Below are 18,300 nucleotides of genomic sequence, written 5' to 3' on the forward strand. Positions count from 1 at the left end.
CTGAGATAAACACTTTTAAGAGAACACAATAAAATTAAGAAAAAGCTGGGCTGGAGAGATGGCTAGCTGTTAAGGTGTTTGCCTGCGAAGCAAAAGGACACAAGGGGGCACATGTGTCTGGAGTTCGTTTGCAGAGGCTGGAAGCCCTGGCGCGTCCATTCTCTCTCTCCCTCTATCTGTCTTTCTCTCTGTGTCTGTCGCTCTCAAATAAATAAATAAATAAAGTTAAAAAATTTTTTAATAAAAAAAAAAGGACCCAGGTTCTATTTCCCCAGGACCCACATAAGCCAGATGCATAAGGTAGTACATGCGTCTAGAGTTTGCTTGCAGTGGCTGAAGGGCATGGCACGTCCAATTCTCTCTCTCTCTCTCCATATATACATATATATACACACACACACACACACATATGTATGTATGTATGCATGCATGCAGGCATGCATGCATGCATTTGTGTGTGTGTGTGTATGTATATACATATCCCTTTTTCTATCTCTCTCAAATAAATAAAATAAAAAATTTAAAAATGATTTTTAAAAAAGGGCTGGAGAAATGGCTTAGCGGTTAAGGCATTTGCCTGCAAAGCCAAAGGATCTCAGTTCAATTCTCCAGGACCCACGTAAGCCAGATGCACAAGGGGGTGCATGCATCTGGAGTTTGTTTGCTGTGGCTGGAGGCCTGGCACACCCATTCTCTCTCTCTCTCTGTCTCTTTCTCACTCTCAAATAAATAAATATTTTTTTAAAAAATTAAGAAAAAGAAGATGCACAACCTAAATCTTAATCTGTTTTTAAACATTAATTACACAAGATACTACAAAAACTTGCACAAAAAACAAAGTATCCAAAAAAAATCAAAGTATCCATCATATTTTAATAATAAAGTACATTGTATGGATCTGCTTCATCGAAGACTATGTGCAATTCAAACTACGACACAACAAAAAATAGATCTTGGCTGGAGAGATGGCTTAGCAGTTTGCCTATGAAGCCTAAGAACCCAAGTTCAATTCCCTAGTGCCCACATAAGCCAGATGCACAAAATGGCACATGCATCTGGAGTTCGTTTGCAGTGGCTACAGGCTCTGCCACACCCATCCTCTCTCTCCCCCCCCCCCTTTCTGTCTTGAGTAAATAAATAATAAAAACATTTAAGGGCTGGAGATATGGCTGGAAGGCCTTGGCATGCCCATTCTCTCTCTCTACCTGCGTCTTTCCCTCCCTCCTTCTCTCAATAAAATAAAGCACAAAAGATTTAAATGTACTAAATGTTAAACTTTGAAAAGATGTAAATTAAGGTGGTGTCTTATTAATTTATGGGATTATCACCTTCACTTTCTTCTCTACCCGTACATCATTTAGTTGAGGACACTCATAGTACTTTCACCATCAACAAATACAATGAATTTCCTTTAATTATGACAAGTGTCCTTCTGAATTATGAAGAGTCCATTTCTCACTACTTTGCATTTTTGCTTCCTCTTCCACTGTACAGAATTGGCCAGATGTTTATCCCTCCTAACATGTAGTGGTCAGATATTATTCCCATGTGTTTTGGTGATCACGTCTCTTCAAAGCATCTCATGAAGCATCTCTTTTGGAGGGCAGTAGGACTTGGGGTAGAGCCCAGGGTACTGTACATGCTCTGCCTTCAGTCTCAGGCCCAAAGGGATTCTGGTTGTTTATTTTGGCTTTTCGAGGTAGGGTCTCACTCTGGCCCAGGCTGACCTGGAATTCTGTATTCTCAGTGTGGCCTCGAACTCACAGCAATCCTCCTACCTCTGCTTCCCGAGTACTGGGATTAAAGGCGTGAGCCACTATACCCAGCTCCAAAGTGAATATTTCTTGAAAAATATTATTTATTTATTTATTCAGGGAGAAAGGAGAAAGAGGGAGGAGAGAAAAAAAAAAGAGCCTCCTGCAACTGCAAATGAACTCCAGACACATCCCTTATTTTGTGCATCTGGCTTTGTGTAGGTATTGGGGAATCAAACCCAGGCAGTCAGACTTTGCAAATACCTTTGACCACTGAGCCATCTCTCCAGTTCCCTTCCCACCACCAAAATGATCCTCATCAGCTAAGAAGAGTTCAAATGAGTAGTAGAAATCTCTCTGCTAAAACACAGTGAGATTCAAATTGTTCCTTACCTTTAAATCCAAAGGCTAAACTTTCTAAATCAGCAGAGTAAATAAACCACATTGATAAATCCATACCAAAAGTTTACAACATGACCTTTAAAAGCAAAGCTTTAGGGGCTGGGGAGATGGCTAAGTGGTTAGAGGTGCTTGCTTACAAAGCCCACCAGCTTTTCAGTTCTCCTGCCACCCATGCAAAGCCAGATGGGCATCTGTCTGCAACAGTAAGAAATCTTGGCACACCCATACATACACACACATGGACACAAGCAAACAAATAAGTAAGTAAAAATTTAAGGGTGCTTGCTCTGCAAGGCTACCTACCCAAGTTTGATCCCCAGCAACACCTAAAGCCAAATACAAAGTGACACATGCATCTGTAATCCCAGCATGCCTACTGCAATTGAGAGTGGAGCCAAGACAATCCCAATGCTCACAGACCAACTACTCTTGTGTTCCCAACAGCAATAAAACCAGTAACAAGAACACTCAAAACAAAAATGCAAAGGGCTTGGGAGATAGCTCAGCAGTTAAAGGTGCTTGCTAGCAAAGCCTGCTGGCCTGGGTTGGCCCCAGGTTTGATTCACCACATAAAACCAGATGCACAGAATGGTGTATGCATCTGGAGTATGTTTTCACTGGCAAGAGGCTCTGATGCATCCTTTTAGTCTTTCTCCCTCTCTCTGCTCACAAATAAATAAATATTTTATTTGTTAATTTATTTGAGAAAGAGAAGGAAGAAGAGAGAGAAAGAGAGGGAGGAATGAGGTAGATAAAGAATGGGTGTGCCAGGGCCTCCAACCACTACAAATGAACTCCAGATGCATGTGCCACCTTGTTCATCTGGCTGATGTGGCTACTGGTAATTCAAACCTGGGTCCTTAGGCTTCACAGACAAGCGCCTTAACTGCTAAGACAGCTCTCCAGCCCAATTAAAAAAAAAAAAAAAAAGGTAGAAGGTAGTACAAAAAGCAAAAGATTAAAAAAAAAAAGACAAAGGGCCAGGCATGGTGGTGCACACCTTTAATCCCAGAACTCAGGAGGCAGAAGTAGGAGGATTGCCATGAGTTCATGGCCGCCCTGAGACTATATAGTGAATTCCAGGTCACCCTGGGCTACAGTGAGACCCTACCTCGAAAAGCACAAAAAGGAAAAAAAGAAAGGTAGAAGGTGAGGATTAATACTCTAAGACTGTCTTCTGAGCTCCACATGCATGCCACAGTCCAGGCATTTCCATACACACAGACATATAAATAATAAAAAGAAATTTAAGAAAACAACCAACGCCGGGCGTGGTGGCGCATGCCTTTAATCCCAGCACTCGGGAGGCAAAGGTAGGAGAATCGCCGTGAGTTCAAGGCCACCCTGAGACTACAGAGTTAATTCCAGGTCAGCCTGGACCAGAGTGAGACCCTACCTCGAAAAACCAAAAAAAAAAAAAAAAAAAAAACCCACCAATATTACTGTAAAATGTTACAAACAAAAAAGGGAAACTTGCTGGCTATGGTGGCATACTCCTTTAATCCCAGTACTTGGGAGGCAGAGGTAGGAGGATTGCCATGAGTTCAAGGCCACCTTGAGACTACATAGTGAACTCCAGGACAGCCTGAGCTAGAGTGAGACCCTACCTTGACAGAAAAAAAAAAAAAAAAAGGAAACTTGCTGACCACGTGGTAGTTAATTTGTCCATACTTACGAGTAAACATCATTATCCACAATGATCCCTTCAGTTAAATCAGGCCATGTAGCTGCTAAATGGAGTTCACTAAAATAAACAGAACATAAAATATAATCCACAAGCTTCAATTTTGTATACATACCTCTGACTCACAATTCTACTTCTAAAATGCTACCAGAGGACATAACTAAAGAGGTAAATATAAGTATGTTAGAAGTGCTGTTATGTAAGACTGGAAGATGGCTCAACAGTTAAAAGGCATTTGCTTACAAAGCGTACCAACCCAAGCTTGATCTCCCAGCACCCATGTAAAGCTGGGCACAAAGAGGCATCTGTTACCCCAATGTGCCTATAACAACAGGAAGAAGAGCAAAACAAAGTTTGTTTGTAGCAGTACCCATACATACACACATAATTTTTTTAAAAGTGATACTATTTTTACACAAGTTAAGTTTTTTTGTTTTGTTTTGTTTTTCGAGGTAGGGTTTCACTCTAGCTCTGGCCAACCTGGAATTCAGTATGTAGTCTCAGAATGGCCTCAAACTCATTGTGATCCTCCAAATTTTATCCCATCTTTGAAAAATCAAGGGACTGAGACAATGAGAATGAGTGGACCAACGTTTTTCCTGCAAAAGACCTAGTAAGTGCTGTCAGCTATATGATAAGTGTTCAGAGCCTGCTGTGTCCTCATCTTTCTTTCCTATTTCATACCCCTGAAAAAAATGTAGAAAGCAAATGCAGAAAACCATACAGATTGGCCCATAAGCCACAGATGGTCAAACTTTTATTTTTCTTTTTTGCTGCAAACTCTGAGAGCTACATTTCCAGCCCCAGAATTTACTAAACTCCTGTGATAGAAGAGTATTAAATTTTAGAAGGTTTTCATGTGAAATTATTAAAAGTCAGTGTAGTTCTTTACTTCTATGGTTATATTCATCCCAAGAGCCCACACAATCATAAACTGACATCAATACACTTTAGAAGCATAACCTTACAATTCAAGAGACAGGTTGAAATTCTCACCTAATAGGATCTTCACAGGCACCAAATGGCAACTTGCCAAACTCCAAGCCTCCAACTTCTCCTCCTACAAGGGCATCTATATCTAAAGATAAGAAATACTTTTGCATTATTTGGTAAAAAAAAAAAAAGTAGAGAGAGGGAATGATCTACTCTAGTTAGGTTAGACCCCAATGCCCATCACGCAGTGCAGAGAGCAGGTCCAGGCCTCCTGCAGCACAGACGACTGCAAACATTGCTCTTGGGAGTGAGAACACAAACAAATACATACACTTACTGTTATCCAGTCTTTCCACGAAGCCATCTATTCTAAATGTTACCCTTGATTACTCAAGAGAGTATTATTCCTATATTTCCCCACATTTTCTAAGAATGTGATTACTAAAATTATAAAAAAAGATGATTTGAGCCCTAAAAACTTTAATCACTAACCTACATTCATAAGTTCTGCTGTCAATAATTTCTGAATAACAAACTATCAGATTTGTCATCATTAATATAATTAAATTTTGATTGACAGTAGACAGAAATATTTAAAGTTCAGGAAAGAGGGGATAGGGAGATGGCTCAGTGGATATAGCACTTGCCACTCAAGCTTGAGTACTCAAGTTCAGATCTCCATGGTGGGCTTCAGTCATCCCAGCACGCTGACGCTCAGGTGGGGAGGCAGTGACAGGGAAATTTTCATGGAGCAGCTAGCTGGCGAACACAGCAGTGAGCAGCACTGACAATGAGAGCGCCCAACTGATTGGTCAGGTGGAAGGCAAGGGTTAACACCCCAAAAGTTGTACCTCCACATGTGCACTGCGGCACGTGTTCACCTGCACTTACCCACATGCACACACACCATGTATATGCATATTGTATATGTGAACATATGTTTCTGTATACACACACACATAACAAATTAAATTAAATTCAGGAAAGCTCCTTCTCGTGCTATGAATGGCCTGAGACTGGAGGCCCTATTATTCAAATTTGTTTTGTATTTCCTATTAAATGTGCTTGAACATAAATACACTCATAGATTAAAGAAGGTTTACCCAAAGCTGGGCATAGTAGTGTACACCTGTAATCCCAGCACTTGGGAGATGGGAGCAGAAGGTCAGGAGTTCAAAGTCAGCCTCAGCTACATAATGAGCTCAAGGCTAGCCTGGGTCACATTTCCGGAAAAAAATTAATGAGCTCACTGAAACTGGTGGATTAGAAACTGCACCTGTGTAACACCGAGTAGAGTCAGGATAGCAAAGAGACTTGCACTCCAGAAAGCAAGGCTGAAAGACCACCAGAAACCACAATGAAAAGTACTAGATGAAGTGGACACAGCAGGAGCAACAGCGCACAACTTCCACTGCCCTCAGTGGCCAAAGCTCCCCAGAAAAAGGGACTTGGAAGCCTGCACACCAGGGCTGGAGAGATGGATCAGTGGTTAAGGTGCTTGCTTGCAAAGCTGGGCAGATCTGGTCTAGAGGGGCTACAAGTCCTCCCACAGGAGGACCACAGTCCTCATAAGCCTTGGATCCAGTTGAGGGTCTTGGTGCAACAGTCACTCTTCCAACCTGAAGGGACAGCAGTGGAGAGGATTCTATTCTGTCATTCCCCATGTCATGGAGGTCAGTGGCCAGGCACCATTTTCACAGGAAAGTTAATGTTTCATATTAAGCTGCCTTGGAGCCCAATCACAATAAATAATCAATTAATCCCCATGAAAATTCAACTAACATTCTTCACAAAACTAGAAAAACAATCCTAAGATTCACATGGAAGCACACAAGGCCCTAAACAACAGCTTGAACAAAAAGAACAGTACTGCAAGATCATCATAATAGGAGGAAAAGATGAGGACATAAAAATGAAAGTGAGACTGATTGAGAGGGGGAGGGGACATGATGGAGAGTGAAGCTTCAACAGGGAAAGTAGGAGGAGGGAGGGAATTACCACGGGATATTGTTTACAATTAGGGAAGTTGTCAATAATAAATAAATAAATATTTTTTAAAAAGAACAGTGCTGGGCTGGAAAAATGGCTTAGCAGTTAAGGCACCAGCCTACAAAGCCAAAGGACCCAGGTTTGATTCCGCAGGATGAGGCATGGTGGCACACGTCTATGAAAATGAATACCTAAGACAATGGGCTGCATGTACTCACACTCAAACCACCACACTGGGAAAACTGAACACACACTTGTGCAGCAAGAAAGCTAGATCCTTTTCTCTCACTGTACGAAAATCAATACAAAACGATCAGGAACTGGGGACATGGCTCAGTGGGGGAGGGAGTGCTTGTACACAAGCCTGAGGACTTAAGTTCGATTGTCAGTACCAAGTGAAAAACTGGCATGTCTACAGACACAGGTACCCTAGCACTTGAGGGGACTGGGACAAGAGGAGCCTAGGCTCACTGGCCAGCCAACTTAGCTGAAAAACAGTGAGTTCCAGGTTCAGTGAAGATTGCCTCAGAAACGTACGATGATGAGGACACCGACGTACTCTGCTGACCTCTCTATGCATGCAGCACAAGGCATGGGTATCTATACACACACACACACACACACACATACATCACACAACCCCCCCCCACAAAAATATTGAGGACTTTACTGTAACCCAGCACTCGGGAGCATGGGGCAGATCGCCCCAGCTGCCACATCACAGCCCCGACTCCTAGACCAGGTTAACTGTGGTGCTAGCTGCAGGCTCTGATGACCACGACCCACCTGTCCCTTAGGCCCCCTTGCACTAAGTCTGACTGCACACTGCCTCTGCGAGTGGCCAGTGCTCATTCCCTGTCTCCCAGTAGCTCAGGAAATTAAACAATCACTCAACCAATGGGATCTCATGAAACTAAAATGCTTTTACACAAACACACCATAATCAGAGCCACAGAATGGGAGAACATCTTTATCAGCTATAACACCAACAGAAGCCCAATATCTACAACCTACAAAGAACTATGAAGAAATCAAACATAAGAATTCAGGGCATAGTAGAAAGAGAAGAATTTCATTCCAAAAGCACAGCAGGTATTTTCAACAAAATTACAGAAGAAAACTTCCCACACATATGGAAAGTGATGCAAATACAGATACAGGAAGCCTTTAGAACGCCAAACAGACAAAATCAGGAAAGAATCTCTCGCCGTCATATTACAATTCAAATACTAACGCGTAAACCAAAGAAAATATATTGAAAGCACCTAGGGAGAAAAATCCAGTCACATACAAAGGCAAACCCATCAGGATAACAGCAGATTACTCAACACAAACTTTAAAAACCAGAAGGGCTTGGAATGATGTATTTCTGAAAGGTAACAACTGTCAAATAAGATTACTTTATCCTGCAAAGCTATCCATTCAAATAGATGGAGAAATAAGGACTTTCCACAACAAATGCAGGCTAAAGGAATACCTGAAGACCAAACCAGCTCTACAGAAAATACTTGAAAGTATCCTCCATGCTGAAGAGAAAGAAAAGCACACACATAAAAAAAAACCTGTGTGTGGGGGGAACATACTCAAATACTAGCTAATACAAGAGAGCAAAGGTAAAACCAGAGGAACTACAAGACAAGAAAAATGGCATAAATAAATACACACCTTCAATAACAACTTTTAATATCAATGGCCTCAATGCCCAAAACAAAAGACACAGATTTGCAGACTGGGTTAAACAGCAGGAGCATTCAATTTATTGCTTCCAAGAAACTCACCTTTCTATAAGAGATGCACACTATCTTAAGGTGAAAGGTTGGAAAACAGTGTTTCAAGAAAATGGGCCTAGAAAACAAGCAAAGGTCACTATCCTAATATCGAACAGGGTAGACTTCAGAGCAACATTGGTTAGGAAAGATAAAGAAGGCCACTTTATATTGATTAAAGACATACTCCAACAGGAGGACATTACAATCCTAAACATATATGCACCTAACATGGGAGCTCCCAATTTCATCAAATACTATTAGAACTAAGGTCACAGAAAACACCAAACCTAGTTAAGTGAGTGACTTCAACACCCCACTCTTATCAATTGACAGGTCACCCCGGCAAAAAATAAAGAGAGGCATCTGGATTAAATGAGGTCATAGAACAAACGGACCTAATAGATACATACAGGACATTTCATACAAATGCTGCAGAATGCACATTCTTTATTTCAGCAGCACATGGATCATTCTCTAAAACAGACCATATATTAGGACACAAAGCCAATCTTAACAAATACAGGAAAACTGAAATAATTCTTTGTACTCTATCTGATCACAGTGGGATCAAACTACAAATCAACAGCAAGAAAAGATACAGAGCATACACAAAATCATGTAAACTAAAAAATACACTACTAAATGATGAATGGGTCAATGAAGAAATCAAGAAGGAAATCAAAAAATTCATAGAACCAAATGATAATGAGAATACAACATATTATGGTATTGGCACAAAAACAGAAGACACGTAGATCAATGGAACAGAATAGAGGACCCAGATGTAAGTCCAGGTAGCTAAAGCCACCTCATCTTTGATAAAAATGCCAAGAATACTCATTGGGGAAAAGACAGCCTCTTCAGCAAATAGAAAACTGGAAATGTATCTGTAGAAGGATGCAAATGGATCAAAGACCTTAATATCAGACCAAAAACTCTGAAACTGCTAGAGGAAAAAGTAGAGGAAACCCTTCAACATAATGGTCTTCACAAAGACTTTCTGAATATAACCCCAATTGTTCAGGCAATAAAACTACAGATTAACTGCTGGGACCTCATGAATACAAAGCTTTTGTAGAGCAAAGAGGCAACCTACAAAATGGGAGAAAATCTTTGCCAGCTATACATCTGACAAAGGATTAATATCCAAAATATACAAAGAACTCAAAAAACTAAATAGTAAGAACAAACCAATTAAAAAATGGGCTATGATACTAAATAGAGAGTTCCCAAAGGAAGAAATACAGATGGCATATAAACATCTAAAAAAGTACTTTACATCCTTAGTCATCAGGGAAATGCAGATTAAAACTACATTGAGGGCTGGAGGGACGGCTTAGTGATTAAGGCATTTGCCTGCAAAGCCAAAAGATCACAGTTTGATTCTCCAGGACCCATGTAAACCAGATGAACAAGGTGGCACATGTGTCTGGAGTTCACTGGTAGTGGCTGGAGGCCCTGGTGCGCCATTCTCTCTCTCCCTCTCAAATAAATAAAATTAAAATATTATTAATAATTTTAATAATAAAATATTAATAAAATTAAAATAATAAAAGTTAATAATATTATTAATATTAAAAATATTTTAAAACAAAACTACATTGAGATTCCATCTCATGCCTGTCAGAATGGCTGCCATCATGAAAACAAATGACAATAAATGCTGGAGAGGATGCAGAAAAAGAAGAACAGTTGGTGGGAATGCAATCTGGTCCAGCCATTATGGAAATCAGTGTGGAGGTTCCTGAGACAGCTAAAAATAGATTTGTCATATGATCCAGCTATACCACTCTTAGGCATATATTAGAGATACTTGCTCAACCATGTTTACTGCTACTCTATTCACAATAGCTAGGAAATGGAACCAACCTAGATGCCCCTCAACTGTGATGATGGATAATGAAGATGTGGCACAGTTATACAATGGAGTTCGCTCAGCAGTAAAGAAAAATGAAGTTATGAAATTTTCAGGAAAATGGATGGACCTGGAAAGGATTATACTAAGTGAGGTAACCCAGGCCCAGAAAGCCAAATGTCATATGTTCTCTCTCATATGTGGATCCTAGCTACAGATGATTGGACATCTATTTGAGTTGGAATAAAACTTAGAAGCAGAGGTCAGTAAGCCAGAAAGGGAACATAAAGGGAATAGAAAGTGAGGGAAGGGGGACTTAATAGAATGGTATTGTATATATGTAAGCAGAAAAACAGATTAATGGGAGTGAAAAGGCCTATGTAAGGTCAGAAGAGATTGTGTAAAGGAAAGATAGAGGGAGGGCTAATCAAAATCTAAGAGGAGGGCTGGAGAGATGGCTTAGTGGTTAAGGCATTTGCCTGAAAAGCCAAAGGATCCCAGTTCAACTCTCCAGAACCCACATAAGCTAGATGTACAAGGGGGCGCATGCATCTGAAGTTCGTTTGCAGAGGCTGGAGGCCCTGGCACACTCATTCTCTCTCTTTCTGCCTCTTTCTTGCTCTCAAATAAATATTATAGTTTTTAAAAAATCTAAGAGGATGTAAATAAGTCATATGGAAACCTAATTTTTTGGACAATGGAACACCCATAAGCCATAAATTGTTACTAGAAATTTTTCAGTGCCAGGGATGGGATACCTTCCAGTGAGTTGTTGGCCAGGGAGATGTTCCACAACAGGGGATGCTTTTTAAATAACTTTAGCTCTTAAAGGCAGACTGACAAACCCAAAGTAATACTATCTCTAGAAAATCCGAGAACTTTTCTTCAGGACAAGAAAAATTATAGAAGCAGTATTACTTGAAATGTCATTAAGCAATTTCAATGTCTTACCACACCTTTTCCATTCCTGTACAGTAAGTTAAGCACAGTCCAAGCATTCTCACCTGGAGGCTGCTGAGGCCAGAAGCACTGCTGCCAGTCCTGAAGCACGTAGGTGAACCGGACGGCAATGCTGACGGGAGGCAGTGGTGTGAGAGGGCAGCCCTACGAGACACAAGCAGAGGCAACACTACATGAAGCCTGGAATCCTTGTCCTCATAAATTCAAGCCTATGCAATGGATAAAGAAAACCCTCTGAAAGCTGAATTTTCAGTTTACACTGTTAGACAAGTGTGCAGAGACTAGACATGAAAAATGAAAAAATAAGTCACTGAACTTCTTATAGCCTAAAGTGCATCATTTAGGAACTGCTGCAGGGAGAACATACAAGGTACAAGACTGGCAAATGTAAGGCCATGTTTTAAAGAAAGGAAACGTGCTGGGCATGGTAGTCCACATCTTGAATGCCAACACCCAGGAGGCCAAGGTAGAAGAATTCCCGTGAGTTCAAGGCCAGCCTGAGACTACATAATGAAGTCCACACCAACCTGGGCTAGAGCGAGACCTCAAAAAAAAAAAAAAAAAATTACCTCTTGCCACATATGTGTGTGTACAAGCTTCTGCAGCATCTGCAGAGTGCTACCACACATGCCATCACTTCCTGAAAAGGCTGCATAGCTAACTTTACTTTATTATTTGAGGCAGGGTCTTGTTCTAGCACAGGCTGACCTAAAACTGACCTCCAACTCATGGTGATCCTCCTATTTCAGCTTCTCAAGTGCTGGAATCAGAGGGATGAGCCACCACACCTGTCTTAGGCTGAATGGCTTTAAAAAGGTTTTTAAAATTTTTTTTAAAATTTATTTGCAAGAGAGAGAAAGAGAGAATGGGCATGGCAGGGTCTATTGTCCCTGCAAACAAACTCCAGATGCATGTACCACTTTATGCACCTGGCTTTACTGTATAATGAGGAATCAAACCTAGGCTGCCAGACTTTGCAAGCAACGTGCCTTTAACCACTGAGCCATCTCTCCAGCCCTAAAAATATATTTATTTATTTTGGTTTTTTGGGGTAAGGTCTCACTCCAGCCCAGGCTGACCTCTAAAAATTTATTTTTAATTAAAAAAAAAGAACTTCAATTCTGGTGTGGTGGTACATACCTATAGTCCCAAATAATGGGGTGAGGAATTTAAACACACTGGAGGATAGTCTGAGCAACACAGTGAAACTTCATGTCAAAAACCAAAGAACAGGCTGAAGAGATGGTTCAGTGGTTAAGGCACTTGCCTACAAAGCCTAAGGACCTGGATTTGATTCCCCAGTATCCACATAGAGCCAAATGCACAATGTGGCACATGTGTCTGGAGTTCACTTTCAATGGCTAGAGACCCAGGAGTGTCTATTCTCTCTTCATCTCTCTCTCTCTCAAATAAAATAAATACAAAGTTTTGTTTTGTTTTTTTTTAAAAAAGCAAGCAGGCTGAAGGGATGGCTTAGAGGTTAAGGCATTTGCCTGCAAAGCCAAAAAACCCAGGTTTGAATCCCTAGGACCCACTTTAGCCAGATGCACAAGGGGGCGCATGCGTCTGGAGTTTGCAGTGGCTAGAGGCCCTGGCGTGCCTATTTTTCCCCACCCCCTTTCTCTGTCAAATAAGTAAATAAATACTAAAAATTTTAAAAATTAATTTAATTAAAAAAAAAAAGCTCCAGGGCTGGCTTAGCAGCTAAGTGCTTGCCTGTGAAGCCTAAGGACCCCAGTTCAAGGCTTGATTCCCCAGGACCCACGTAAGCCAGATGCACAAGGTGACTCATGCATCTGAAATTCGTATGCAGTGGCTGGAGGCCCTGGCATGCCCATTCTCTCTGTCTCTCTTCTATCTCTGCTTGCAAATAAGTAAATAAAATTAAAATTTAAGAAGAGCTGAGCCAGGTGTGGTGGCGCACGCCTTTAATTCCAGCACTCTGGAGGCAGAGGTAGGAGGATTGCCGTGAGTTCGAGGCCACCCTGATACTCCATAGTGAATTCCAGGTCAGCCTGGGCTAGAGCGAGACCCTACCTCGAAAAACCAAAACAACAACAACAAAGAGAGCTGAAAAGATGGCTCAGTGGTTAAGAGTGCTTCCTATGCATGTACAAGGGCCTGTGGCAACCTGAAAAGACCAAGTTCAAATCTCCATCCCACATAAACAGCTGTGTGTGGCCATGCACGCCTCTATAACCCCTGCATTGCAAAAGGAAACAAGAGACCAAGGAACTGCCTGGGCTCACGAAAAACTACCATCAGTAAGACTCCAGCCCAAGTAAGAGCAGGTACAAGAGCCATGGAGCAGGACACCCAGTGTTCTGCTCTGGCCACTGCAGGGAGCGCTGCAAGGTATTACCCACGCATACACCACAAACACACAAAACAAATACACAAAGAATAAACTAAAAATAAACCAAAAGGAAAAGACAAAAAAAGGGTCCCATGCAGATGATGGCTTTGTCCTCAGTGTAGCACCTACAGAGACACTGCCGGTTGGTTGTTTTCAGTTTTCAGCTAATTTTTAAAAGTATTTATTTAAACCCGGTGTGGTGGCGCACGCCTTTAATCTCAACACTTGGGAGGCAGAGGTAGGAGGATCATTGTGAGTTTGAGGCCATCCTGAAACTACATAGTGAGTTCCAAGTCAGCCTGGGCTAGTATGAAGCTCTACCCCGAAAAAAAAAAAATTATTTATTTATTTTATGTTTATTTATCTTATTTATTTGAGAAATAAAGAGGCAGGCAGAAAGAGAACGAGTATGTGTGTGCCAGCGCCTCCTGCCACTGCAAGCTAACTCCAGATACATTTGCCACTTTGTGTATTGGGCTTCACATGGGTACTGGGAAAATGAACCAAGGCTTTGTAAGCAAGTACCTTTAACTGCTGAGCCATCTTTGCAACCCCTTCAGTTCATTTTTAACAGATACATAAAAGCATAAATTTGATTTGCACATGTGTGTCTGGACACCTGGGACCCTTGCTGCTGCAAATAAACATCAGATGCCTGTACCACGTGTTTGCATGCAACGCACACAGGGCTTGGGGGTTGAGCAGGGACCAGCAGGCTTTGCAAGCCTGTGCCTTTAGCTGCTTCCCAGCCCCACAAACTAAATGTTAACTGAGTTCAGTTTGCTAATCAGGTTTGATCACTTAAGTGAGAAACAGTCAACTCCAGCCTGCAAAACTCTACTTTTACCCAGGTGTGGTGGCACACACCTTTAATCCCAGTACCAGGAGACAGAGGTAGGAGGATCGCTGTGAGTTCAAGACCAGCCTGAGCCTACACAGTGAATTCCAGGCCAGCCTGGGCTAAAATGAGCCCCTACCTTAAAAAAAAAAAACAAACCTCTACTTTCCCCCCCTAGAACAGTACAGTAAGATCTCCATCTGTGTGACAGTGGTTTTATAGAACACCAAAGATACACTTGACATCCCATCTCAGTCACAGAACATAATAGAGGTTAGACCTAAAATCAAGTCAGAGAGAGTGGCATGATGGCACAAACCTTTAATGCCAGTATTCGTGAGGCAGAGATGAGGAGGGCTGTCCTGAACTTGAGGCCAGACTGAGACTACTAGTGAATTCCAGGGCAGCCTGGGCTAGAATAAGACACAACCACAAAGGGGGGGGGCTGGGCGTGGTGGCACACTCCTTTAATCTCAGCACTCGGGAGACAGAGGCAAGAGGATCACTGTGAGTTCAAGGCCACCCTGAGACTACACTGTGAATTTCCAGGTCAGCCTGAGCTAGAGGAGGACCATGCCTCAAAAAACAAAATAAAAAACAAATATAAACAACAACAACAAAAAAAAAAAAAATGAAGGAGAGATGGCTTAGTGGTTAAGGCACTTGCCTATGAAGCCTAAAGACCCATGTTCAATCTCTCTCCAGATCCCATGTAAGCCAGATGCACAAAGGTGAGGCAAATGCAAGTTCACACATGTCTACTAGGTGATGCAAGCATCTGGTACTGGAATTCAGTAGCCAAGGCCCTGGTGCGTCCATTCTCTCTCCTTTCTGTCTCTCTCCCCTTCTTTAAAATTAAAAAAAAAAAAAAACTTTATTTATCTGAGAGAGCGAGAATGGGCGCACCAGGGCCTCTAGACACTGCAAACAAACTCCAGACGCATGCGCCCCCTTGTGCATCTGGCTTATATAGGTCCTAAGGAATCGAACAAGGTCTTTTGGCTTTGCAGGCAAATGCCTTAACTGTTAAGCCATCTCTCCAGCCCTAAAATAAATTTTCTAAAAAGTCAGATGAAGACTTGAAAGAAATTTTTTTAGCCAGGCGTGGTGGTGTATACCTTTAATGCCAGGTAGGAGGATAGTTGTGACTCTGTGGTCACCGTGAAACTACAAAGTGAATTCCAAGTCAGCCTAGGCTAGAGTGAGACCCTACCTTAAAAAAAAAAAAAAAAAAAAGACTAAGGAAAAGTAGAATCTGAAGGGTTCAGACCTCAACAAGCTCTCAGCCAATGCCCCAAACAAGCAACTTCTACACAGGAGAAACAGCAGAACTGTCAATAAATAGTAACAGACTGAACAAACAAAACAGAGAAGTTCTTCATCCAGCATTTTGTTTTAGTAGCCTGTGTAGTAAATTGGCTTTCTTATAATTGGTTACATTATTGATATACTAGAGGAATGTTCCTATTCGATTCAAATAACCAAACTGACTTCTATCTGGACCCAAGTAAGACAGACAATACCAATGCCAACTCACAATCTTGGATTTGAAGATGTCCAGCAGACCTGATAAATGAGTGTACTGATTTGGCACTTTTCGAAGATGAACCATCTCAAAGTCAGTTCGGACACCAGGACCTTGACATTCTCCCACATACATTCGTCGCCACTTGTGATGAATTTGCACAAAGAGTGGTACCTGGCTATAAGGCATGATTTAAAAAGAACAGAATGTAATTCACTACACATTAAGTAACTACTAAACCTCAAAAAAAAAAAAAGTTCTGTTACTTTAATCTTAAATACTTAAAAATACTAAACTAAGAATACTAACGATCACAGACTCATTTACAACAAAGATATTCTTCATTCTTTCCTCTTTGTTCTGATAAACCGATAAAAGCAGCACCTACTGGTACTTTAGTCAAGCCAAGTTTGTGGTTAAGTAGTTTTTCTCACTTTGCCATTTAAAGAATTGAGGGGCTTTCCCATTTCTGGCAACTCCACTCCTGCCTTCTCTTCAATAGCTCTGTATTCTTTCCTCTCTTAAGCTCTAAAAGACCCAAATCTGGGCTAGAGAGATAGCTCAGTGGTTAAAGGTGCTTGCTTGTGTGAAGCCTGTCAGCCCAGGTGCGATTCCCCAGTACCCAGGTAAAGCCAGATGCAGAAAGTGCACATGCGTCTGGGGGTTTGTTTGCAATTCCAAGAGGCTCTGGTGCATCCTCCTCGCTCGCTCTCTCTGTCTTCATGATTGTTTCTCAATAAATATGTAACTATTTCTCACTCTTCACAGATTTCCATTTGCAAATTAGCCTACTCACTAAAACTTATTTGTAACCCTAAAAACAACACTAGCAACACAGTCATTTACAGATGTGCAGAGCAGACATGATTTGGATTATCCCAACATACATTCTCCCAGCTGACTGGAATGAGGAAGTGCTCTGCCCTTGTGTCAACTCTCCAACACACCTATGTGTCCCTGTGTCCCTCTCATTATCTAATCTGTGCTTGTCTGTGTCCAGGCACAAATGTGGAGACAGTGCATCTGAGTGCAAGAAAGAGGTAACATGTGCTGGGTATGCCTCATTCAGGCATGAGTTTCAGCACTACTGGCTATAAATTCAATCCGAGTGAATCAATAATACATACTCAACAAAGAATCTTTCAACAGAACCACATGTAAAACAAGGCCGGTATTAACTGATTGACAAAAATGTGACCAGAGGCACAAAGGAACCTACTCACTTTTCCCCTGAACAATGGTTGAAGATTTGCTAATTCAATGTTTGTGGTATCTTTATAGAACACACCTACTGAAAATAACAAAAATAAGACTATATAAACATATTCCCAAGTTAATATTGCTACCTTATTAAATATTCTAGCCTTAAAAAAAAACAAGCCCCAACTATCCCATTTAGGACTGTTGCTTATGTGATATACAAATGAAATATAACTCAAGTAGCAGAACAGGGCTGGGGATTTAGCTCAGTGGATGAGCACTTGCCTAGCAAGCACAGGCCCTGGGCTCGGTCCTCAATACCAGGGGGGAAAAATGAATAAAATAATGAGTAAGCAAATTTCATGTTCCTAAACATCTGTATTTAAGACTAGGGTAAGAAACTAAAAATTTCTGAGCTGGGTGTGGTGGCACACTCCTTTAATCCCAACACTCAAGAGCCTGAGGTAGGAGGATCATTGTGAGTTCAAGGCCAGCCTGGGGCTACAGTGAGTACTAAGTTGGCCTGGGCTGGAATAAAACCCCAACAAAAAAATAATAATTTTTGAAAGTTATTCAGAAAAAAAGTCTGATGCTGCACAAATCTTAATATTTGGTTTGTGTAGTGCATTTTAATGAAGTAAAATTCTGAAAGCAAACCACAAAAAAGTACAATTTAGTCCTTATTTCAAATATATAGAAAAGATTTCAGTAAGAGTCCTTTCAGAAATATCCTTCATAAAGATTTAAATAAACTCGGTATAGTGGCATACACCTTTAATCCTAGCACTTGGTAGGCTGAGGTAGGAGTATCGCTGTGAGACTGAGGCCAGCCTGGGACTATATAGTGAATTTCAGGTCATCCTAGACTAGAGACCATACCTCAAAAACAAACAACAAAAAAAGATTTAAATAATCACTTTTGTTTGTTTGTTTGTTTTGGTTTTTGAAGGTAGAGTCTCACTCTGGCCCAGGCTGACCTGGAATTTACTATGTAGTCTCAGGGTAGCCTAGAATTCATGGCGACCCTCCTACTTC

At 41.3% G+C, this 18,300-nt stretch overlaps 1 protein-coding gene across 3 annotated transcripts in view; it reads right to left on the reverse strand.

Moving 5' to 3' along the window:
- Positions 1–18,300, reverse strand: part of Rab3gap1 (RAB3 GTPase activating protein catalytic subunit 1) — a 69,840-nt gene that overhangs the window by 37,402 nt on the left and 14,138 nt on the right. For all 3 annotated transcript variants that reach the window (XM_045148639.1, XM_045148637.1, XR_006637109.1), the window contains exons 7-10: positions 16,078–16,243; positions 11,391–11,490; positions 4,837–4,918; positions 3,832–3,900 (exon numbers count right to left, since the gene is read on the reverse strand). In XM_045148639.1, coding sequence (XP_045004574.1) covers positions 3,832–3,900; positions 4,837–4,918; positions 11,391–11,490; positions 16,078–16,243 — 417 coding nt within the window. The remainder of the gene's footprint in view (positions 1–3,831; positions 3,901–4,836; positions 4,919–11,390; positions 11,491–16,077; positions 16,244–18,300) is intronic.

This window comes from Jaculus jaculus, chromosome 5 (assembly GCF_020740685.1).
Source record: "Jaculus jaculus isolate mJacJac1 chromosome 5, mJacJac1.mat.Y.cur, whole genome shotgun sequence".
NCBI lineage: Eukaryota > Metazoa > Chordata > Mammalia > Rodentia > Dipodidae > Jaculus > Jaculus jaculus.